The sequence below is a fragment of the Simochromis diagramma genome, unplaced genomic scaffold (assembly GCF_900408965.1).
Source record: "Simochromis diagramma unplaced genomic scaffold, fSimDia1.1 OVJJ01000322.1, whole genome shotgun sequence".
Lineage (NCBI taxonomy): Eukaryota > Metazoa > Chordata > Actinopteri > Cichliformes > Cichlidae > Simochromis > Simochromis diagramma.
In genome coordinates, this window is record NW_024386731.1 from 94,537 (window position 1) to 120,016 (window position 25,480).

The window sequence follows — 25,480 nt, forward strand, 5'->3', positions numbered from 1 at the left end:
TCACCTGCGCACCACTGGGAGTTTGGAGAAGATCACTGTTGGACTTTGCACTTCACTTTATGTTTTGGAACTGTTTTTGGGCACTGTAAATAAACGCACTGTGTACTTTGCATCCTGAGCTCCGCGACTGAGTCTGTACTTTCCCATTACCCGTGACAGAACAATCCAGCCAGCAATGGACTCAGCGGACTCAACTCCCATCCAGCGCGAGCTCGCGCTTCAAGCTGAACGGTTGGAGCGGCATGAAAAGATGCTGCAGCATGTGGCCGAGGAGCAGTCCGCGCTACTACAGGTGGTATCTGAACTGAAAGGTATGTTGCTTGCTACACCTAGAGCACTCGTTCAACCACCAGAGCCCACTACACCACCACAACTACCAGTGGAGCTTCTAAATGTAGCAGCGGCCTGTCCCCTTCCTCCATCTCCGCCTCCGCCTCAGCGAGAACACACGTTACCTGTACCTGAAAAACTCAGTGGAGAGTTGGACAAAAGCCGGGGATTTTTGACTCAATGCTCTCTGATTTTTAGGCAGCAGACTCGAGCTTATGCCTCTGATATTGCCAAGATCACCCTCATGGTGGAGCTCATGACCGGACGAGCACTACTCTGGGCTCAAGCAGTCCTGAGCGCCCAACCCTCCATCTCGTATAGTGATTTTTTGAGCAAATTTCGGTGTGTGTTTGACAAAGGCTCTAACCCTGACAGTGCTGCTCATCGCATGTTTACTTTAAAGCAGCGCCGGCGGAGCGTGGCAGACTTCTCCGTGGACTTTTGGATCCTGGCCGAGGAGACGGGCTGGGAGGAAAAGGCGCTCCGAGGAGCATTCCTAAACAGCTTAAATGAGAATGTCAAACGTGAGTTGGCCACTAAAGAGCTTCCTAAATCGTTAAGTGCCCTGGTTAACATGTGTATCAGTCTAGACGACCATATGTGGGAGTTTGGCAGGCGGACTGGAGATGGGCGACGGTCAGTAGGGGGCGTAGGAGTTCCGACTGGACTCCCCTCTCTCGAGTGGAGAGAGGAGGGAACGGACTCACCTGCTGACGAGGAGCAACCCATGCAGCTGGGACGGCCTAAATTCACCCGGAGCAGAAGACAACTGGTGGGTGAGTGTTTTGTGTGCGGGAAGAAGGGGCATTTCGCGGACTCATGTCCCTCACGGCTAAAAGACTCAGCCCGTCAGTAAAGGTGGGGATACTGACGGGTGCGCCGGTGAATACATTCCTCCACCTCAGCTGCCCCGCTAAATTACGGTTTCTTTCCCGCACCCATTCTTGTGATGCACTAATAGACTCGGGAGCTGAACAAAGTTTTTTGGATGAGACTTTGGCCCACAAGATGGGTTTGCCTGTTTTTCCTCTCCCTGAAACGCTCCAGGTGTCAGCGCTTAATGGCAGGCCTTTAGCCGCTGTCACTCACTGCACTCAAGAAATCACACTCACTCTCTCCGGCAATCACACTGAACAGATGTTCCTGTTTCTCTTCAAGGCACCTGACACACCCTTAGTTTTGGGATTCCCCTGGCTCCAGCGACACAATCCACAGATTGATTGGGCCAAGGGATGTATCGTAGGGTGGAGCACCCATTGCCATGAGCAGTGTTTACGCTCTGCAGTGCCGGGTTGCATGTCAGACGATCCTGCGGGGCCGCCCACTCGCCTCGACTTGTCAACCGTGCCAGCCGAATATCATGATCTAGGTCGAGTCTTTAGCAAAGACGGGGCCCAATCGCTCCCAATCGGGATTGATTTGCTCCCAGGCGCCCCCTTGCCCACTAGCCGACTCTACAGTATCTCGAAACCTGAGCGCGAGTCTATGGAGCGCTACATTACCGACTCCCTGGCAGCAGGCATCATCCGTTCCTCCACCTCTCCCTTGGGTGCAGGCTTCTTTTTTGTTGAAAAGAAAGATGCGTCCCTACGCCCCTGCATTGACTATCGGGGACCTAACAAGATCACTATCAAAAACAAATATCCTCTACCTCTGCTCGCCTCAGCTTTTGAACTCCTTCAAGGAGCCACCCATTTCACCAAACTTGATCTCCGCAATGCTTATCACCTGGTCCGCATCCGCGAGGGGGACGAGTGGAAGACGGCCTTCAACACCCATCTGGGCCACTTCGAGTACCTGGTAATGCCGTTCGGACTCACTAACGCCCCTGCCATTTTCCAAGCCCTGGTAAATAACGTCCTACGAGATTTTTTGAACCACTTCGTGTTCGTTTACCTTGACGACATTCTGATTTTCTCCAGGTCCAGGGCTGAGCATGTTAAGCATGTGAGACTGGTGTTGCACCGCCTGCTGGAGAATCGGCTGTTTTGTAAAGCGGAAAAATGTGAGTTTCATGCCTCAACTGTCTCTTTTCTGGGTTTCATCATTGAACAGGGCCGGTTGCGAGCGAACCCGGCTAAGGTCAAAGCTGTGTTGGAGTGGCCTGTGCCCGGCACCCGGAAGAAGTTGCAAAGTTTTCTGGGATTCAGCAACTTCTACAGACGTTTCATCCGGGACTTCAGTAAGGTGGCATTGCCTCTTACCCAAACAGCCGTACCTGTGGTCTCCAGCAGCTCAGCAAGCATTCGACCGTCTCAAGAGCCTGTTTGCCTCGGCCCCCATCCTGGCCCAGGCTGACCTCGCCCTGCCGTTCGTGGTGGAAGTGGACGCTTCTGATTCGGGAGTTGGGGTGGTTCTCTCTCAGCGAAAGGCAGGTAAATTACACCCCTGTGCCTTTTTCTCCCGTCAGCTCACTCAGGCTGAAAGGAATTATGACGTGGGCGACCGGGAGCTTCTTGCCATCAAGTTGGCGCTGGAGGAGTGGCGGCACTGGTTGGAGGGGAGCGAACATCCTGTTATCGTGTGGACGGACCACAAGAACCTCGCCTACCTCCAAGCGGCTAAGCGCCTGAACGCCCGACAGGCCAGGTGGGCATTGTTTTTTGCACGGTTTAACCTAACCATTACCTACAGGCCCGGGTCCCGGAATACGAAACCAGACGCCTTGTCACGCCAGTTCGCGCCAGACACGGACCCTGAGGAGAAGGAGAGGCCCATTCTGCCAGCCTCATGCATTGTGGGGACCCTCACCTGGGAGATGGAAAGGGTGGTCCGAGATGCTCAGCGACAAGATCCCGACCCCGGCACCGGTCTGGCAGGTAGATTGTACGTTCCCTCAGCGGTCAGGGGTAAGGTCATCCACTGGGCATACACCGCACGGTTTACCTGCCATCCGGGCAGGAACCGAACTGTCACCTTTTTACAAAGACTGTTTTGGTGGCCCTCTCTCTCTCTCAGGACGTCCGGGAGTATGTGGCCGCATGTCCTGTGTGCGCCCGAAATAAGACGTCCAACTCCCCTCCATCGGGACTCCTCAGACCACTGCCTGTCCCCAGCCGGCCGTGGTCGCACGTCGCTCTGGACTTCATCACTGGCCTCCCTCCGTCCTCTGGTAAAACTGTCATACTCTCCATCATTGACCGTTTTTCTAAGGCTGCCCATTTTGTTGCCCTTACCAAACTTCCCACCGCTCTAGAGACTGCCCAGCTCTTGACCCAGCATGTTTTCCGCCTTCACGGCATTCCTCTGGACATTGTTTCTGACCGTGGGCCCCAGTTCACCTCTCGGGTGTGGAAGATGTTTTGTACTGAGCTGGGGGTCCAGGTCAGCCTGTCTTCTGGTTTCCACCCGCAGACTAATGGGCAGACTGAGCGAGCGAACCAGGAGCTGGAGGCCATGCTGCGCTGCGTCGTTTCCTCCAACCAGTCGTCATGGAGTGACCAGTTGGCATGGGCCGAATACGCCCATAACTCTAGCACATCAGCCGCTACGGGTGTCTCTCCCTTTGAAGCATCCCTGGGGTATCAACCCCCACTCCTCTCCATCACGGAGGGAGAGGTGGCCGTGCCTTCCGTGCAACATCACATGAGGCGCTGTCGACGGATCTGGCAGGCAACTTGAGCGGCCCTACTGCATTCAAGCGCACAAAACAAGAGACTGGCTGACCGCCGCCGCGTCCCTACACCAGCCTATCGGGTGGGCCAGCAGGTATGGCTTTCCTCTAGGAACATCACTCTGCGGACTGAGTCCAAGAAGCTGGCTCCTCGGTTCCTTGGACCCTTTTCTGTGCAAGCCATCCTGAATCCAGTGACTGTCCGACTGGCCCTCCCGCGCAACATGAAGGTACACAACGTGTTTCATGTTTCTCAAATTAGGCCGGTCCGGACCAGCCCCTTGTGCCCACCTCCCGGGCCCCCACCATCCGCCCGGGATATCGCTGGCGCTCCGGCGTATTCCATTACTCGCATAATGGACGCCAGGCACTGCGGTAGGGGCTTCCAGTTTTTGGTGGATTGGGTGGGGTACGGTCCGGAAGAGCGTTCCTGGGTGCCGCGGTCTGCGATTCTCGATCACGGTATGGTGAGGGAGTTCCGCCGTCGGCACCCTGACAAGTTTCGTGGGTCGCCCGGAGGCTCCCATTAGAGGGGGGGTACTGTCATGGTCGGACGGTCCTTCCCGGGGCGACCTGCCTGTGTGTGTGTGTATGTGTGTGCTTTTCTCTCTCTCTCTCCTCCTCCACCCAGTGGCTGACACACCTGCACCTAATTTGCCACCCAGCTGTCACTGATCATCCTTCGTTGTGGGCTGAGGTATTTAACTGTGTGTCCAGATGGCAGTCGACGCTGGATTGTACTTGAAGCTCGGAGGAAGAGATACAGAGCTGGAGGTTGGAGAGAAGGAGCCCGTGGATTAAGCTATTGGAGGAGAACACACACTCTGAGAATCACTTTGGAAACTCACCTGCGCACCACTGGGAGTTTGGAGAAGATCACTGTTGGACTTTGCACTTCACTTTATGTTTTGGAACTGTTTTTGGGCACTGTAAATAAACGCACTGTGTACTTTGCATCCTGAGCTCCGCGACTGAGTCCGTACTTTCCCATGACCCGTGACAGTAGGTTACAATTACATTAGCATGATCAATTATACAAATTAGGCGATGAGGCCTGGAGTTGGACACCTCTGACTTATGCCAAACTTGCCCAACTTACGTCTGCCGGAGGGCACTTAATTATTTACTTGGAAGGGGAATTGTGGCCCCCCCACACCCTCTAGCAGATCATTACATGAAGGAACCTTTTAAAAAAACAAGCGCGTCCATGCTCACAGGTGTACACACGGGTGATCACACCCACAAACTACACCCTTTTTTGGCTCCTACCTCAAAGCACACTGTGTTCTGTTGATCTTATGTGCTGCACAATAATGTTTAATATTTAGTATTTACTGTCATATTCCCATATATCATTGTGATGTTGTTTATTCTATTACTCTTGTTCTCTTCTGCTTGTTTTCTTTTTTTCTTTCTCAGCAGGTGATCCAGGTGATTGATATATGCATTTTTTTTCTTTTTTTTTTTCTGCTCATTCTGTTGGTTTTTGTCTTTTGCCCTTCTCCCCCGTCCCTCTTCTCAGCTGTTTCTCTTTCCCCTCTTTCTTTCTCCTCTTCTTTCCCCCAGTCAAGTCTGTCCCGTATTCAGTAAGTGAAAATAAAATAAACAATAAAAGGTGAATCAAATGGACCATTACGGCAAGGCTGGGATGGTAAAATCTGTTGGGCATCTTTCTTTGACTTTAGACAACAATTCTGATGGCAAAAGAGCCAAACGGGACAGGCGCAAGAGAAAAAAAAAAAAAAAAAAGAAAAAAAAAAAGGAAGGGGAATTGTGAATCAGGAAAAAGGCTGTTGGGAAGGAAACAAACTAAAAAAGATTAGAAGATTAGACCACCAGTCTCAGTATGTCTGCATGAGCAGTGGAAAGTTTCATTCATTAAATACTTGTAAGTCGCAGGCTGGAACCAACTATAAATGAAGCCAAGACATTGTAAACTTTAGTTTAGATTCTGAGACTCTGTGGTCACTAACCTCATCAGTATTTGCTAGGTTTCACCTATGCTATCCCCTGTGCTTATACAGCTCGTGCCATTTAAAACCTTTTAAATTTGTGATTAAATGTTATGTCTTGTGTACTATAAAGAACCCAATTAGTTCCAGTAATGCCTTCTTTTTGGTGAGTGATTTGTGTGTATGTGTGTTGCACTTACTGTGTATGCATACAGCATGATCAAATTCAGGCCTCAAGAGTTTTGTGATGGTGATGAAATGTTTGTTAAGATGCAAAAAAAGGTCCACGGAGGGTGACATAGTCTGATTTAAAGTGCTGCACAAACATTGGCATTTGGTTTATTTTCTGAATTCTGACAAAGACACCGGATGTATATGGGTGCCAGGTAATTTTAAATAACTATTATATCTGTTTTTGACTATTTCATGAATGCTGATTTCAATACGACATATGTAACACTTGGTGAGCATGTGGAAATTCACAGATACAAATATCTTTATTTTGTGATCATGCTTACAGCTTATATTCTGTTAATTTGCTTTAATGTTTCTATCATATGCCTTATTGTTATTCACAAAAACCTTCATGAGTCAATGTATATTTTTATTGCAGCTTTGTTATTGAACTCTCTTCTTTTCAGCACTAACATCTACCCAAAGCTCTTGATTGACTTCTTATCTGAGAAACAGATCATATCATACCAAGCTTGCCTTTTCCATGCATTGGAAAAAGGCTGTTGCATAATTGGCTCTGGCTGGGCTTCCCAGTACCACGGGGGCCTCTTCTGTGGAGGCATGTTGGGTTCTTGTTCTGTCTCCTTTTCAGATTCTTCTGAGGAGGTATCAGTGGCTTGCTGGACCAATGAAACGTCTCCTCCATCAGAATCTGCTTCGTCAATTTCCTGAAGCAAGGCCAAAGCCTGTTGAGTGGAGAGGTTCTTCCTGCGTGGCAGTGATACGGAGGCCATCCTGATTCTCAGAAATGCGAACAAGAAATCATTCTCCTGCCTGGGTCGGTCTGCTTTTATGCACAGCACTGTGCTGTAGTCAAGCAATGCCACTTCCTCACATACACAGTGACAATGGAACAATGAAAGATCTGTGCTGAGAGTCAAGGAAGGTGTGAATGTGCGTCTTTTATATTTGCAGGTCAGTCAATGTGTGGGACATTTTGTATAGGTACGGCAGGCATTTCTGAAAGTTGTAACACAGAGGTTTGGCTTGACTTGGATCTGAGCAACTCTGAGTGTGCAAATGCAAATGTGCCAGGCCTCAAGGATAACGAGTGGTTTGCACAACAAAAGCTGGAGGAGAAACGAGCTGACGACCTGTGAAAATCTCAGAGGTGCTTAACACCTCGGGACTTGCACCAGAAAATAAAAAACCCAGTAATTCTAGGGGGTGTTGGGTTTAGGGAAGTTACATGCTTACATGCTGTCTGGTCTTCATGAACGTCATTGCATGTGTGTATGTGTTAGTAGGATTAATGCATTTTTATGTTTGTGTAATTTTTGTGTACCTCTCCTCTTTGCAGTGCTCCAGACACTTTTTCAATTCTCCACGCAAGGCAGTCATTTTTTTTCTTCCCAGTTTCCTAAACCTAAATTTCATTTCCCACACTAAAACAGCCTGTCTCATCTTGCCATTCCACTCCAAACGTGGCAAATGTCACTCAGACAGTCTCCTCAAAAGTCATCTACACACACAGTAAAGTTGCAGCTTGCTGGAAACGCATCTCCATCCATCCATGATGATGGGTTTTCTTTCTCTCTGATGCCATTTGCACACACTGCTGCTGGACCTTCCTGCTCAGGACTCTGCTGTTGTCTCTTGGCCTTCTGTCAACCGTTGATGTTCATGCCTGTGCTTCTGGAACTGCACTCCTTGTCTTCAGGCAGAGGTTAGCTTCTGTGAAGCTTGTTTTCTCAGGGTGAGGAACACATGGGAGTTAAGCTGTCAACACCACTCAGCCAAAACTCTGCCTGAGTGTTTCCTAATTATGTTTGACCTATAATTTTCCTCCAACTGCTGCATGTGGAAATTTGATTCAGGTCTGCTCTTCACTTGAAGTAACAAACTAAGACATTTTCATTATTCTCATCACTCCTTAAACAACACACATCTCTCACTCTGGTTTTTGAACTTTCATTTCTTAAAAACAGAAAGTGAGATTGTAATCATCTATGCCCCAGCTGGAGACCGCTTCGCGCACACACTTTCACACCTCTCTGTGGCTCACACACACAGTGACGTCCTCCTCGGTGGACGCGATGTGTTGGGATCCAGCTCAAAGGACCAAATAAATGTTGGGTCTGGGCTTCCACAGGCCCCACTGGTTTAGAAATGTATTCCTCATGAAGAAATCAAGACAATGGCGGAACCGGGTTTTACTTGCTAGCAAGGGAGACTCGTCGGAACCAGGCTCTTGGAGCTGAATGCTCCTCACCTGTCTCCTAGCCAGCATCACATAAACAGCCTTCCTTGCCGCCTTTTATTGAAAACAGTTACAGTACATCATATGTATATCATATATTGTATCTGGGGAAGTACGAGAAAATATGAAATGCAACAAAAAAAATTTTATAAAGTCAACTATAATTATTCTGCAGTAATTCTACTATTGTACATTTGGATTTACTAAAATCTCCATGTACCTAGGTTTTTCTGTTTGTTTTGTTTTTCGTTTCAGACACAGCTCACGTCAGATTTAGCCTCTCTTTTTTGTTGTTTTGTTTATTTTTGTTTCTTCTGTACCATGGTCTCTGAGAAAACATGTAAACATCTACTATATGCAAATATCCACAATGCTCAACTATGAAGACAAAGGTTATTTAATTCTGGCCTTGCTTGTTCCTTTTCCATTGCCTTATGTATTATGTAAAGCTACAAAAGATACAAATCTTGTAATGGAAAAAAAAACTATGGAGATAAGTTAATTTGACTAAATTTTGTGAAAATAAATCTTTTGTTAACCATCTGTGTGACTGCTTGTCTTATATTTCTGTATATATGTATTAAATATTTTATTCATGTTCTTAAGAATATAAGATTTATGATGAATTAAATATCAGTAATCTCTTTTTTTGATAATATCTATTTTTTTCCATCCATCCATCCATTCGCTTCTGCTTATCCTTTTCAGGGTCGCGGGGGGTGCTGGAGCCTATCCCAGCTGTCATAGGGCGAGAGGCAGGGTACACCCTGGACAGGTCGCCAGTCTGTCGCAGGGCCAACACACAGAGACAGACAACCATTCGCACTCACATTCACACCTAGTGACAATTTGGATTATCCAATTAACCTATCCCCACAAGCTGCATGTCTTTGGACAGTGGGAGGAAGCCGGAGTACCCGGAGGGAACCCACGCAAACACGGGGAGAACATGCAAACTCCACACAGAAAGACCCCAGCCTGATGGTGGAATTGAACTCAGGACCTTCTTGCTGTGTGGTAGCAGTGCTAACCACCGTGCCACCGTGCTGCCTTATCTAATTTTTTTTCTTTCCAAAACTTGCTGAAACCCTAACAAATCCTAGCGATTTAGGCCTATGGAATTGATAAACATGTTTGCATGACAAGCAGTTCAGTTTGCTTAATAAGATCCACAGAGATTAAAAACACTCATAAGACCATTCAACTGATCGCAACCATTTACATTCATAGATGTGGACTGAGAAACAGGATTTTACTGTCTGGTATCTCATGCTTGTATAAAATCAAGATAGTCTTCTCTTGGTTTCTAAGTCTGTTTATACAGTCTGTCGTATTCATTACTGATTAAAATTTTTTTGAATATAGCAATGGATGATGAATTAAATGTAACATATATAACCCTTGATGGTTATGTTGATCTTAAGAGATTCGGATATCTATATTTTTTAATTATGGTTGCACTTTATGTTTTAATAATTATAAGTAATTCAGTGATTGTCTTCCTAATCTGCATTCATCACAATCTCCATGAACCCATGTACATTTTTATTGCAGCTTTGTCAGTGAACTCAGTTGTCTTCAGCACTGTGACCTACCCAAAACTCTTTGTTGATGTGTTATCTGAAAAGCAGATTATTTCTATTTCAGCATGTCGATTTCAGCATTTCATGTGTTACTCAATAGCTGGTTCTGATTTCTTACTGTTATCAGCAATGGCATTTGACAGATATGTGTCTATATGTAAGCCTTTAAAGTATCCAGTCATCATGAGACAAACAACCATCAATACTTTGCTATTCTTATCTTGGTTTGTGCCTGGTCTTCAAGTTGCAGTGTTGCATACATTAGTTCTTAATAATAAACTATGTAATTTCACTTTGAAAGGAATCCTTTGCAATAATTCATTGTGGAAACTTTACTGTGAGAGCCCACGAGCAACATTAATTTATGGTTTAGTTGTGATGCTAAGTGTTGTTATTTTTCCTGTGTTTTTCATACTTTTCACCTATGCAAAGATTTTTCTAATAACCTACAGAAGCAGTAGAGCTATCCAGAAAAAGGCAGCAGAGACCTGCTTACCTCACCTGTTTGTTTTAAGCATTTTTACTACTTTGTGTGCATATGATGTCATTATAGGTCGATTAGAACTAGATTTTCCAAAAACTGCACAATTAATAATGACTTTGCAAGTGATTTTTTATAACCCTCTCTTTAATCCGTTTATATATGGTCTGAAAATGAAAGAAATCTCTAAACACCTAAAAAGGTTGTTTTGTCATGTCAGGTGTAGCTAAGTTATAATAATTTCTCATGTGTGACAGTAAGAAAGGGACTTTTCCATTTCTCCATTCTGTATTCTATCAAAATTTGGTAGTACTCTGCTGATAGCAATGATTATAACTACAGTAGTTTCCTGGAGAGAAACTACTGTAGAGCTACAGTGGAGAGATTTAAAAAAAAAAAAAAAAAAACAACTGTTGGTGGGGGGGTTGGGTTACTGGAGTTTCAATTAAGTTTTGAAGTTTCAACAATATAAATTCTTGAAAGTTATTTCTTCATGGAATATATCATGAAAATCTAAATAAAGATTTGTCTGTTTAATTAATTAGAGTGCACACTGGAGGGTGTAATTATTATGCATGAATTTTGAACATCTGTAGTACAGGAACATAATGAAATGAAATATTGTACTCAGCCATGCAGTCCTTCATAAAACCAGGTTTCTGAGCTATTTTTCTGAATCATGATATGGTGTTCGGAACAGAACCAGGGAATAAGAATGTAAATTTTAATCATCTTTTTCTTTTGAAGTTTGAACATAAAAACATAACACATAATAGCATAGCAATTAATGGCCAAGACACTTGAGCAAGAATAATAAAAATCATAACTGCTCTACCAGAATGGCCATAATGGAATTCAGAACATTCCACAAGTGATGCTACTACTGTTTATGCAGGTTTTCATACACACATTTGTAAAATTGTTTTATGTTTGTTAAAATTATTTTGCATTTGCATTTGGACCATGTATTTGTCATGGTCTGAATGGGACTGAATTTCCCGGAGGAACCCACCCGAGGGATTAATAAAGTTTCATCTAATCTAATCTCTAATCTGGTCCAAGCTGAGTGCCAGTTGTATTGTGGACCCTGACTCCAAACCCCCAACCCCTTCTGGGCAGAGTTTTGGTTACCTGCTTGTGCCTCACCTTACCTGCAGGTCATAAGCAGCAATCACTAGCCTGTACATAAGGTCAGTTCAGATTTGTACTCTCTGTCGAATTATCTGCTACCTCAAGGTGGTAAATTGGCTTCTATGTTTTGCTTATGCTTTGGTTACTCCTTGTGTTAGCGCTAATCCTTCCACCTCCAGTTTCCTTCGCTCCTGAACCAATAGTCAGCTCAGTGAACTCCATTCCTGTGTGACACTCCTGCCCACTAAGACTTGTGAGTTTAATCAGATCTTTTAATAAAATCTTTGCTTTAAAGAAAAAGGCCTCTCGGGCCCTTGAAAGTATTTGCATTTAAGCATTAATTTGTAAGTACTCAAAATTGCATATAAATCACTACACATTTGTAAATCTTTGTTTATGCTTGTGGATACACATTTGTAACCCTTTAGAGACTAATTTAACAATGCAGAGAGCTAATGATTAACTAACTATGTTGGTTTGATGGTTCATAGTCTTTTCAAATTTGTACTCCTGCCGGTTTGTTTATCTGAATATCAATTAAAACAGTGCCGTGACAGCTGCAGGGAGGTCAGGACAAAAGCTGCACAGACCTGTTTACCTCACTTGCTCGTTTTAGTCAGCTTTTCATGTTTGTGTTCATATTATATAATTATAGCTCGTCTAGAAATGAATTTGCCTAATGTTGCACGTTTTATATTGATCTTGCAAGTGGTTATATGGTTCATATCATCCTCTCTTTAATTGTTTATTGTATTGTTTATATAATTGTTGTTGTCCAATTGTTTATGGACTCAAAATGAAAGAAATCTCTAAACACCTCAAAAAATTGTTCGGTGAAGGAAAGCTCAACATCTGGCAAAGCTCATGTTGAAAGTATGTAATTTTAATGTGTGTGTTTTTTATGTCGTCTGGTTCAATTGTTGTGTTCATGTGTGTATTATGTTTCACAGTATAGAAGTTTTCTTTTCTCTGTCTGAGATCTATTTTTGTATAGCATATGTATACTATATATTTAAGATTGTTGTATTTTTTTGCTTGATATTGTTATTAGTGTATTTGTTATTCAGATTTATTTAAATATTCTCTATAAATATACTGCTATTTGCATATTTGTATACGATACTCATATGGCTGCATGAGTTGCTCTTTTATTTAGGCACTCTAAGGGATTTGTTTCCAATGTTATATTTGGTGTCCACAAAAAACAAGCAGTAACTTGCAAATCATCCACATGGACTCTCTTTACCTTATAATATAAAAACACCTCAAGGGATCATTGTTTTTCTGTTTTCTTAAATGCATTTTTCATTTGTTTGTTTGCTGTTGTTATTTATTCTTAACTTAAAACTGTGTTGCTGCAAGGCTATAAATTCAAGTTATTAGTTTTCATGTCTGTTGTGTGTCAATAATAAAGAATATTAGCATCTTAGCAAAGAGTTGTCATTTCAGAAAGAATCAACACAAGAACACATTTAGTGTTTTCCAAAGAAGCATTCATTATGTAAAGATAAGGGCATTAGCATAGAAACAAAAAACTGGAATGGAGATAGAGACCTCTAAGGTCACCTAATAGATGTTAATTTGGTTTTGTATTTGTGTTTCAGTTTGTACAGAAAATGTTTTTTGATGTAGCAGCAGAAATACTGTGGAAAAGGAGTTGAAGTGAATGGCCCAAAAGAAGGACCAACAAAAGAGGTCACTCTAAAAGACATCCTATACAGCTAAGATAAACAGAACAGAGGATATCTCAGAAGCAGGGTTCTCATAACAAGCTGGTGCTTAATTACTGAGTTAGATGAGAAGATTGAGAACAGGTGTGCAGCAAGCCATCCGCTACAGCCATTGACCACATCTTCTAGAAAGCCCAAAACACAAGGTGCTTTAGAGCAATAGAGAAAGCGAGGAGCCAGAGAGAGAGAGCAAGCGAGAGAAAACATACAGTGAACTCTTAGAAATAAATGACAATCAGTGTTGCCAACTTAGCGACTTTGTCGCTATATTTAGCGAGTTTTCAGACCCCGTTAGCAACTTTTTTCCTAAAAAGCGACTAGCGACAAATCTGGCAACTTTTTCTGGTGTTATTGGAGCCTTATTTATGACGACTTTTTGACATGAAAACGCGTATCGCTCTTACTCTCAATAAGCAGCGGGTGCTGCCATGGGCGAGGTGCCCATGGCAAAGCGCTCACAGGTGGAGGATAGTCCTCCCCCAGCTGCTATCAGGGCAGGAGACATTCAAACCTATCACTTTTTCCGGTCCAAGCCCAGTTAAAGGAGCAGGGTTGGAATTGTGACATTAAAAAACAATAATTGCTAAAAGAAATAAATTATAAATGCATTTAAGACATTTTTTACTGACTTTATGTCTCTTCCACGATGTTATTTCTCTCTTCAACAGTGTAGGGTACAATTACATTAGCATGATCAATTATGCAAATTAGGCGGTGACGTCATTTAGCGACTTCTAGCGACTTTTAGGACAGCCGATAGCGATTTTCCTTACTAAGGAGATGGCAACACTGATGACAATGGTTTGTTGATTTAAGTGATCTGTATTAGAGCTCAGGCAAAGTTCAGTTGCACCCATGCACAGTATGCCTCTGTGATTAATAACTGTACTCAAGCACAGAACTCAAGAGCATCATCCTCGTTGTGTTAAATAAAGAATCTGTACAGAATATAATAAGGCCGTGTCTCAGAGCATTCAATAGTCATTGCAAACAAGCCACAAAGTTTAAAAAAGCTCTAACCTTTAGGACCATGTAGGGCCGAAAGGTTAAAACTAAAATTTCAAAATAAAACCTAAAATTACAGGCAACCAGTGAAAGGAGGCCAAAAGTGGAGTGATATGAGATCTTCTGTTGATGCCTGTTAAGAGTCGTCTTGCAGCATTCTGAACCTGAACCTGAACCTGAGAGTTTGAGACTATCCCTGACCTGGACTTCTTTCTCTGTGTGTATATAGATCTGCCCTGGACCCGAGCGAGCGTGTGTGTGTTTGGAACCCACTGAGAGCGTGTATTGGATTAATCCCTGTCTCCCCCTGGACCCCGGAGCCCCGGACCCTTTCCCCTGCCACACTGTATATATATTCTCACCTGTTGTCTCACTGTAAATAAACGCACTTTCTCTTTTGCCAAGGATACCTGATCTGCGCGTGAGTCCATTTCAAACATTGTGACACCAATTGTATATGGACTGAAAATGAAAGAAATCTCTCAACACCTCAGGAGGTTGTTTTGTCATTGCATCCTATGTGTCAAAACTGATGTTGGAAGTGCGGTCATTTCCTTTGCGATTCAAGTTCAAAGGCCTGACTTCTCTACAGTCTAGACATTTCTGTCACGGTTCTGGGTCAGTTTTGACCCAGTATTTTGGGTTTCTCGTGTCTTGGTTTAATTTTGTATTTTGTATTGTATTTTGATTCTGTGTGTGTGTTCAGTTCTACTGCTCCCTTGTCTCGTTAGTCCAATTTCTCCCAGCTGTGTCTCCCTCCTGTTGCCCATTCCCTGATTACCATCCTGTGTATATTAGCCCTGTGTTTTCCTGTGCTCAGTGTCGTGTCATACCCTCAGATTATGCCTGTGTGGTTTTTTCTCCGCATTCCGTGTTCACGTCATGTTTTGTTTTCATGCCAGCAATATAGCTGTGGTTTTGGGTTGCATTCTGTCTTCGAGGCCTGCAGTTGGATCCTCATCTCCGCCTGCCCGCACACAGAGCCCTGACAGAACAACGCGACCAGTATGGATCCAGTGGACTCACATTTCGCCTCTGAGGGGGAGTATCTCGTGCACCTATGGGATTACTGTTGGAGGGTAATCCACGCTGCAAACCCCTACAAGAGGCAGCTGGAGGAAGTGTTTTTTGATAATTTTTTGTCATCCACTGCTTCCACTGTCAGTTTCCTAAATATCAAAGGACTAAAACAAATAATAATAAATCTGAGAGCGAAGCTCAGTTTTGAACTGTTTAGCATGGGCAGTCCAGGGAAGGAAAATTCAACTGTCCTCCTGGAGGCCCTCGCTACTTGGTGTTCTCGGCGTCAGCAACATTTTTTGTCAAGGTTTATTGCCAAATCACTCGATCCACCCTTAAAGAAGAAATGCAACCCTCCATCACCCTTCCATTCTCTCCTGTGGTACGGATTGGAGCAGTTGTCATTTCCACACCACAGCAGGAGCAGCCGCAGCAGAGTTTCTCCACGTCACCTTTTGTCAGCCCTGATCCCATTTCAACAGGGAAGCGGCAGATGCGCCGCCAGCATTCACAGTCCCAGCAGGAGTCTGGGATTTTGTCTGAACAGCCGGCTAGGTCAGCTGCCCGGCCACCTTCAGCTCAGTCGGCTGCCCAGCAGCCACCTTCAGCTCAATTTCAGTCACCCTCTGCTCAGTCTTCAGCCATAGCTCAGTCATTAACACAACCACACTTACTGCAAACTTTGTTACAGTCCATAGCCCAGTCAGAAGCTCAGTTGGTAGAGGAATCATTAACTTTGTCATGAGTTCAGGCTCCAGTGCTTTCACCCATTCAGTCAGCCACTCATCTTCACCCTCAGCCAGGGGTCCCAATTGCCTCTGGCCCTGCATCTGCTCCAGCTGGAGGGCCCGAGGGGCCCGTCCAGCCTCATGCCTCGTCAGCTGGAGGGCCCGAGAAGCCCGTCCAGCACCACGCCTCGTCAGCTGGGGGTTCAGGAGAACCCAGCCAGCTTCCTGCTACGTTGGCTGGAGGGCCTGAGGAGCCCGCCCAGCACCACGCCTCGTCAGCTGGGGGTTTGGGAGAACCCAGCCAGCACATCCTCATGTCTGCTGACGGTCCGGGGAAGTCCGTTCAGCCACCGCCTGCTGTATCATCCCCTGCGACTTCCACACCGTCGCCTGCAGCATCATCATCAGCTACTTCCACACCGTTGCCTGCAGCATCATCATCAGCTACTTCCACACCGTCGCCTGCAGCATCATCATCAGCTACTTCCACACCGTCACCTGCAGCATCATCATCAGCTACTTCCACATCGTCACCTGCAGCATCCCCGCCTGCAACCTCCACACCGTCGCTTGCAGCGTCAGGTTCCGCAGCCGCCACGCTGCCGTCAGGTTCCGCAGCCGCCACGCTGCCGTCCGGTCCAGCCTGTGTGGCTTCATCCTCGCCTGGTCCCGCCTCGTCGGCTTCATCCACGTTGGCGTCATCCACGTCGGCTTCATCCACGTCTGGTTCTGCGATTGCTACACCATCATCAGATCCAGCTTGGCTTGTACCACCTCGCCTTTGCCCGCCACCTTCCAGGCCTCTAGTTGGGTGTCAAGGGTGGCCTCCAGACCTGCTCTCTCTCGCCGCCACTGCCCTCCGCGTGGCCGGCCTCCGGACCTGTTTGGTCGCCGCCACGGCCTCCTAATTTGCTTTGCCTGCGTCGCTGCCGCTGCTGCTGTCCGTGCGGCCGGCCCCCTGAACTGTTTTTGGCCCCATGTTATCTACCTTCGGGTCGACCCCGAGTTTGGTGTTGAACTGTTTTCTTGTTTATGGACTGATCTGGACTCATGCTCCTTGTTTTCTGTTTCGTTTCTCAGTACACTGAGTATATTCAGCCTTTACAGCAAAGCTGAGTTATGCACCCCCTTTTTTTCAACTTATTAAATTACAGCTACACACCAAGACCGGAGTCCAAAACAAAGACCGGTCTGGCGGGCGGCCCCGTGGCCGGTGGCCGAGACGGGACAGTTCTGGCGGGCGGCCCCGTGGCCAAGACGGGACAGTTCTGGCGGCCGGCCACGAGGAAGACGGCGGCGGCCACTGAGCCGGTCCGGAGGGCGGCCGCGAGGAAGACGGTGGCGGCCACTGAGCTGGTCCGGTGGTCGACCACGCCGGAGACAAGGAGAAGGTGGCTGAGGAGCAGCTGCAGGAGGCGGTGTGGGAGGCGGTGTGGGAGGCGGCGTGGGAGGCGGCGTGGGAGCCAGCAGCGGCCACTGAGCCGGTCCGGAGGGCGGCCGCGAGGAAGACGGCGGCGGCCACTGAGCCGGTCCGGTGGTCGACCACGCCGGAGACGAGGAGAAGGTGGCTGAGGAGCAGCTGCAGGAGGCGGCGTGGGAGCCGGCGGTGGCTGAGGAGCAGCTGCAGGAGGCGGCGTGGGAGCCGGCGGCGACTGAGGAGCAGCTGCAGGAGGTGGCGTGGGAGGCGGCGTGGGAGGCGGTGGTGACTGAGGAGCAGCTGTAGGAGGCGGCGTGGGAGCCGGCGGCGACTGAGGAGCAGCTGCAGGAGGCGGCGTGGGAGGCGGCGTGGGAGGCGGCAGCGACTGAGGAGCAGCTGCAGGAGGCGGCGTGGGAGCCGGCGGAGACTGAGGAGCAGCTGCAGGACCAGACGAGGCTGAGTCTGGACCAGGCGAAGCAGAAGCTGAGTCTGGACCAGGCGAAGCAGAGGCTGAGTCTGAGGTTGGACCAGGCGACTGCACGGGAGCCGGGGGTGACGGAGCCACAGCTGTAGGGCCAGCGGGCGTGGAAGCCCCTGGCTGGAGACAGGCAGGGCCAGCGGGCGCGGAAGCCCCTGGCTGGAGTCAGGCAAGGCCAGCGGGCGCGGAAGCCCCTGGCTGGAGACAGGCAGGGCCAGCTGCGGCGGAAGCCCCTGGCTGGAGACAGGCAGGGCCAGCTGCGGCGGAAGCCCCTGGCTGGAGAGCGGCCGGGCCAGCTGGCGCGGAACCCCCTGGCTGAAGAGCAGGAGAGCTCACAGCTGGCTCTGGGTGCTGTGGCTGCAGGTCCGGGAACTGAACAGGATGGTGGACGGGCGACTGGGAGACAGGAGGCGACTGGACTACAGACTGGACAGGAGCAGACAGGAGCAGACTGGACAGGGGCAGACAGGAGGCGACTGGACTACAGACTGGACAGGAGCAGACAGGAGCAGACTGGACAGGGGCAGACTGGACTGACTGGACTACAGACTGGACAGGGGCAGACTGGACAGGGGCCTGGAAGACAGAAGACTGAACTGGAGGGGACTGGAGGACAGGAGGAGACTGAACTAGAGTAGACTGGAGGGCAGGAGGAGACTGGACTACAGCGGACTGGAGTGAAGGCTGAACAGCAGGTGAGTGAACTGACTGGAGTGAAAGCTGAACAGCAGGTGAGGGAACTGACTGGAGTGAAAGCTGAACAGCAGGTGAGGGAACTGACTGGAGTGGAGATGCTAAGGGATGAACAGAGGTAGGCGAGGGTGACGACGGAGCTGAGGTTGGTGTGGCTAATGGCTGAGCTAATGACTGGGTTACTGAAGGGGACAAAACCGCAGCCTGGGCTAATAAAGCTGGTGCCTGAGCAGGGGACACCTCAGCTAGCCTAACCAGTGATAGTGCGAGGGCGTGAAAAGCTGGATCAGGAGGTGGATGAAGAGGTGAAGTAGCAGGTGGACCGGTTAGCTCTTCCAAGCCTCCAGGGAGGTCAGGCTGGGTTCTGGCTGCCCTCAGCCTGGGCGCTGGGACAGGTACGGGAGGTGGCTGGACACCAGTCACCCCCACCCGAGAAACAGGAGCGGGAATCTCCGTTGAGCCGAGGTTGGAGGCATAGCCGCTGTGCCGTGGCGAAGTGGAAGAGCCGATGAGTGAAACGGCTGGCGGGCGAGCGAGCGGCCGACGCTTGGCCTGTGATGCCCACTCTCCGCGGCGAATGCTCCGATGCAGGTGAGGCAGCAGGTGGAGGACCGCGGCGTCTCCGAGGCCCGCCCAGAGCCAGACGAGTCCCCTCAAAGACGTGCTCCCTCTCTGAGAAGAGCTGCTGTTTCCACCTGAGCTTCTCCACCCAAATGGAAAGCGCTGCGTCCTGCCGCTCGAGAAGGTCGGAGTCCGCTGGGTCATGCTCGTGTCTTCGTGGCACGGGTCATGTCATTCTGTCAGGCGTTGTGTGGAGGCGAGGAAGAAGGAACCCAAACGCAGGACTCGCAGGTAGGTGAAGACTGGTGAAGGTTTATTATAAGGAGTGGATGAACAGAACAGAGGTAGAAAATGGCTGGCTGGCTGGACAACTGACTGAATGGCTGGCTGGCTGAACGCAGGCGGAAACGACAACATAACATCAATGACACGACCAGGGCTGAAGGGAAGAGAGGGCTTAAATACACGACTAACAATGACAACGATTGGAGACAGGTGAGTGAACAGCTGAACCTAATGAACTAATGATAAATGGGAAGAGGACTGAACATAATGCACACAGACCAAGGCTAACACAATAAAACAGGAAGTGGAACAGGCAGTAGATAAACAGTGAACGTGAACTGAAAATACTGGGTCAACGACCCAGAAACCCTGACACTATCTCTGTTTAATGTAATGATTTTATGGGTTATTGACTTTAATTTTTGATGCGCCCTGTGTATTCCTTCATGGCATCAATTTGGCACTGACCATTTTAATGTCTGTCACTATACCATATCATTAAAGACATAAAGTAATGTTGTTGCAAAATGAACATATGCCATTTCTAATAAATAATTAATAAATCTGTGACCTCAAAAATAGTTCAGAGGTATTTGAGGTCACCTAATCAATAGAAAAGATTTTTTTCTTTGTGTTAAAGTTAAATCAATAAGCCCGACATGGTTTGAAAGTTTTTAGAACTTTGCTTTTGCAGTATAATTATATTTTCAACTAACTGATATTTTCAGTGTTCATATTTGAATGTACACAGGAGTGTAAATGAGCATGAGCAATCCAGATCAACATCCTGTACCGTAACAAGCAATTAAATCTGATCATCCAAAATATTGTTGTGGCCTTGTCTGTTTTAGTCTTGTGTTGTTTCCAGCTAACAGTATGGAGTTTATTATTTGCTCAGTAATAAGAAAATTATAATACTGAAAGAAATACTTACACCTTCAACACATCCTTTGTTCCTTTTCATTCCTCTGATGTGTTCAAAGTGCTAAGCAAACAAATAGTTCTGCACATAACGGGTCTGATAACTAAATATAGATGCTGTATTTCCCAAAGAGAAAAAAAATGTAATTTGCCATAACATTACAAAAAATGAAAGAAAGCTGGGACAAGAGATGAAGATGACAGATTATTGTCAAAGGAATCAGATATGTGATCTGTTGCTGAAGTTATATTTTCTTCATATTATGGAAGACCTGATAAATAGGTTAAATAATTAGCCCTACTAAAGGTTTGCATGAAAATACTAAGCAGTTTAGTACAGTTTGGTGGAGACTAAAAGGGTTAGTTCATAATATTATGGTAAAAATTTATAGTAATGCACCATGTTGGACTGATACAAACTAAACACGAGAAACTAACTTCAAGACTTTTTAACTTTTCATCAAGCATTTGGGCATCTTTGTGCTTTTAGAAAGTATGCTAAATCATAGTTTTATTAATTTTCAGAACCAAAAACAAAAAAACAGGGAGCAGGAGATTTCAGGCAGCAGTGATGACAGTTCCTGGGGCCAGCCAAGCCATGGGGCAAAGCAGGGAAACAGTTCAGTGGATTAACCTGGAGGAGGAGCAAATACTTGGGAACATTTCTAGGAGGGCAACAGTGGAGACAGTTGCTTTCCCTCTGGATGCTTTGAGTCAGCCTTTGAGGAGATGTGGCCTGAGATGCTTTTTGGCAGTTGCCAATGACTATACTAAATCACAGATTTATTAATTTCCAGGATCAAAAACAAGAACCATCAGAGTCCAGGGCCTTCTTGGGCCTTGCTTCTGCTGTGCCAGAAGCAGAGACAGAGACCCTCTGGAGGTTATATGGGCAGCTTGTGACAATGGAAATAATTTCTTTATATTCTTTGTAAGAGCCAGTCAGCCATTCATTACACTTCAGCATTATGGTGTAAATAATATCCTCTTTGTCCCCATCAGAAGAGTTTGAGTCTCTTGAGCTGGGTCGAGCTCTAGTCTCTAGTTTATTTGCAGGACCCAAATGCTGACTCAAGAGACAGGCAGGATTAACAAAAAAACAAGCTATTCAATGAGAGTGTTTTATATCAATCAGAAACACAATGTCTGTGACAAAACAAAATAAGCCTCTAATAAACCTGTCAGACCTGAAAACAAAACTCAGGGGGAGGCAACACTATACTAAACTAATCTCAATCAGAATATAAACTGAAATATGCTGAAACTAAGGACTACAGACTTAAGATGAAAACATGAAAATCAAATATAACAATGATAAACTAAGAACCAAACGTAAACAAAGAAGTCCCAAAAGCTTAAAGCTAGCAGTAGCCTGCATTAGTCTCTTTGGGGGTATTACAATTCCCTGTCATAATCCATTACTGCTGTCCAGTTACATGGTTCAAGGGGGACAGCAGGCATAGCAGAGACATCCACACCTCACAAGAATTCTCAACCCAGCCATGTATTCCTGATAGAACATTGTCAAAACACCTCCCCTTATAGCACAGGTGTCAAACTCCAGGCCTTGAGGGCCGTTGTCCTGCAGATTTTAGATGTGTCCTTGATCCAATACAGCTGATTTAAATGGCTAAATGACCTCCTCAACATGTCTTGAAGTTCTCCAGAATCCTGGTAATGAACTTTGATTCAGGTGTGTTGACCCAGGGTGTTATATAAAACCCGCAGGACACTGGCCCTTGAGGCCTGGAGTTTGACACCCCTGCCCTATAGGATAAAGAGCTCGGCTTGGTGGGGACTCATCTGTGGGTCACAGCTAAGCTCAGCCCTATATGGGCCAGCCTCATGTGGGCCCACCTTTAGCTTGAACAGGCATAGGACTTTAGTGCTTTGTGAATTGAGTGCGGTCAGGGGTGGAGACCCTAGCAGTCCAGTTCCTGATTCAGCAAATAGGCATTAAATTGGCTTGTATGAGCTTCTGAATGCCTTCTGAAACCAAAGAGGCTGCAGGCTCCCAACTGGAACACACTGTAAAAGAAATAAATTTATGATAGCTATTGTCATAGACAAATTAATCCATACTTTTAAATATAGATGATACATTTAGAAGATTCATTTGTTCATTTTGTTTGAACTCAAAATAAATATCAGCCCAGGCTCAAGAACACTAGTTTCTAGTTTAATAAATCAAATTGCGGCTGAGCAATTCAGAAAATTAGTCAATTACAACCTTTTTACAGTGGATGGGTTTGTGTATCCCAATGATCCAAACTGGTCCTGATTGATCGACCAGACGAAGAGGGATTCAAGAAAGCCCTGTATTAGGGTTATATTTTGGATTGTCATTTATGCTTAGAAACATATAATCATATATGCTTAGAGGTATATAATCGATTGTATAATGATAGAATGTCTGATCCTTAGTAGTCTGCAAAGACTCTGTGGGCATTCCAGAGTGTTCTGGCATACACACACATCCTAAGGTCATGAGAGAGGTCGTACCTTCTTTCTGATATATGGTATGGGAGGACACTTACTCTGTATCTGTTTGAGTATAAGAGCCCTTTGTTTAGATGGACCGCTGGACACCTGGCACCAGCAGGGTCATATTTTGACACACACACACACACCAGCAGACAGGTACTCCTTGTTCACATGTATGCCTGTGTAAAATGTCCTATGTTAATGAAACTATGCATATTCATGTAACCACAATAAAGAGCAGTGCTGGGGGGGAGCTGACTGAGAGTGACTGGGGTTTGAGCGGCAGGAACAGCGTTCGTCTCGGTCATCTCCCTTGTGTACGAGATCACACAAAGAGCTCTGGTGTCTGGTGTGTTGTTTTTGCCATTGTAGTGGATTGTCTCAGCTGTTCCAGCAATAGGTTTGTGCCTAGACGAACCTATCACCCTGTGTGTCATGGTGCTGGGTCGGTTACTCAGTGTTTTGAGTTTTGTTCTGATTTGATGTTTGATTTCTTCATTGTTATCTCTATTAGTGTTTAGGTTTCATTCTCAGGGTTTCTAGGTCTTAGATTTTCTTCCTGTGCCTCCTCTGTTTAGTGTCTAGTTATCCCTGTCCATGTGTTCTCTCTGTGCTCTGTTTCGTGTCCCTGAGTGTGTCTCTAAGTTCAGTCTGTGGATTTCCTGTTTTACTTCAAAGTTCTATGTCTCTTGTCTCGTCATGTTAATTAGGATCAGCTGTGCCTCTCTCCTGTTTGCCATTCCTTGTTTCCCTCCGTGTGTATATATAGTGTGTGTTTGCCTTTGCTCGTTGTCCGTCCGTCTGTGTTACTTGGTGTATCTCCGCATCTCTCTGCTCTACATTCTCCGTGTCATCTCTCCTCATCATCCTGTGTTTTTATGGTTTTAGGTTAGTTCATTGGTTTTCCCCAGTCTAGGTTTTGGTAGCTCCCCGTCCCGCATTTCCTGTTCTTGCCACTTTGTCACTCCTGTAAATAAACGCTCATGCACATCACAGCCTTTGCCTGCATTTTGGGTCCTTTATTCACAAACACCACACAGCTTGCCCCACAAACCATGACACTGTGGGAAAAAAGGAAGGGACAGGTTCACCCTCCCTGATGCAGAATTACTGGAAGCTGACCCTTAAGCTTGTGGAGGGAACATGCATCCCCATGGCTATCTGCATGGATGTCACGATTTTCCCCCATGGCCAAGAGTGTTATTTCCCTGCACTTTTACATTGCCACTGACAGTGACACTGTGATTAGGAGTAACGTCAAGTTATGTTGGCATTTTTTCCTTCTCCTCCAGGGTTTTGCAATCATCACATAACTAAAAAATATAAGTAGAAGTAAAACTATGTGCAAAAGGGTTTAATTTAGCAGATACTTGTAAATTTATTTCACAATTTTTTTCCATTGTTTTAGTGTGATAACAAAAGTTCTTAAGTACAGAGCTTTGTAAGCTTTTGCCTATTAGAACAGTTCTTAAAGCACAATATGAATTTTTTAAAAAAGTCTCTGCAATTGAGCACCATAGGCACCTGGAGACATTCAGACCTTCTAAATGCATCTGTTTTGAGGTTGTAGACTGTGGACTGGCAGAACTGTTACTCCTGTAAAGGAAGTCTTGATTGACACATTTCAAAAAGGTCCATGAGTATTATGTAGAAGGCAAAGCAGAGCTCGAATTTAAAATTGACCGCAGCAAAAATGTGCAGAGAGGTTGATACCTCTCCGTTTCTGCTGAAATTTCCTACTGTGAACTCTTCAAGCCAATCTTCTGTACTGCTCATCTTGCAGGATACAAAGGGATGAGCAACTTATCTGTCCACACAAAAATGTTACCCCCCACCCCCACCCCCAGTCTCCGTTTGGCATCCAATCACCCGATGTCCAACCACACCCGATCCTCTCTCTCTGTCTCTCTGTGACCTTACACATCAACATGAACATAATTCAAACTATAAAATCACATATCAATATATTTTCCTTTATGTTGCATTCACTTTATGCAATTATACATCAACAGGATTTATCATCAGCTCAGTCACATGAATGTCATGATTCTTTATGATTGAAATATGTTCTTTTTAACTCAATTACACAGGAGTACATTTTTGTGACATTTCCTTTTCATGTCTTTGTGTTTGTCAGTCACAACTTCTTTAATAAAATCATGCACGTCAAACACACAGATGCCAATGACACATCATAGTCATAACAATGCCCCTGGAAGGTGAGTGAGACAAAAGGCTGCATGTTAAGTCATTTTACCCTCTTTCACATGTAATGAGAGATAAACCAGGAGGCACTTCAATTTTTTTTTTTTTCAAACATCCTGCCTCACTTGACAACACCAAATATTTGTTACAATTTTAGCCCGATTGCTGTTTTAGACCCACCAAAACATTCATAATTGCTCCTACCTGTCAGCAATTATCGTAAAAGTCTTTTAGCCACCAGTTTCGTAATGTTGATGAAATCTTTTATGACAAGGTTAATGAGATCCATGGAGGGTGCCTGTGTTGGATAAAACCATGCCACTAGCACTGAATGATTTACTTTCTGAATTCTAAGGACAGTTACACAGTTTGCATTTCAGTGCACAGTGTAGGAAGCTGAGTAGTTATAGCTATTCTTTAACCATTTTA

At 45.9% G+C, this 25,480-nt stretch overlaps 1 protein-coding gene across 1 annotated transcript; it reads left to right on the plus strand.

Moving 5' to 3' along the window:
- Positions 1–9,638: 9,638 nt before the first annotated feature.
- On the plus strand, positions 9,639–10,623 carry LOC120730455 (olfactory receptor 11A1-like). Its single transcript, XM_040026897.1, has one exon. The coding sequence runs from the start codon at positions 9,697–9,699 to the stop codon at positions 10,621–10,623; it is 927 nt and encodes a 308-aa protein (XP_039882831.1). The 5' UTR covers positions 9,639–9,696.
- The last annotated feature ends 14,857 nt before the right edge of the window (positions 10,624–25,480 follow it).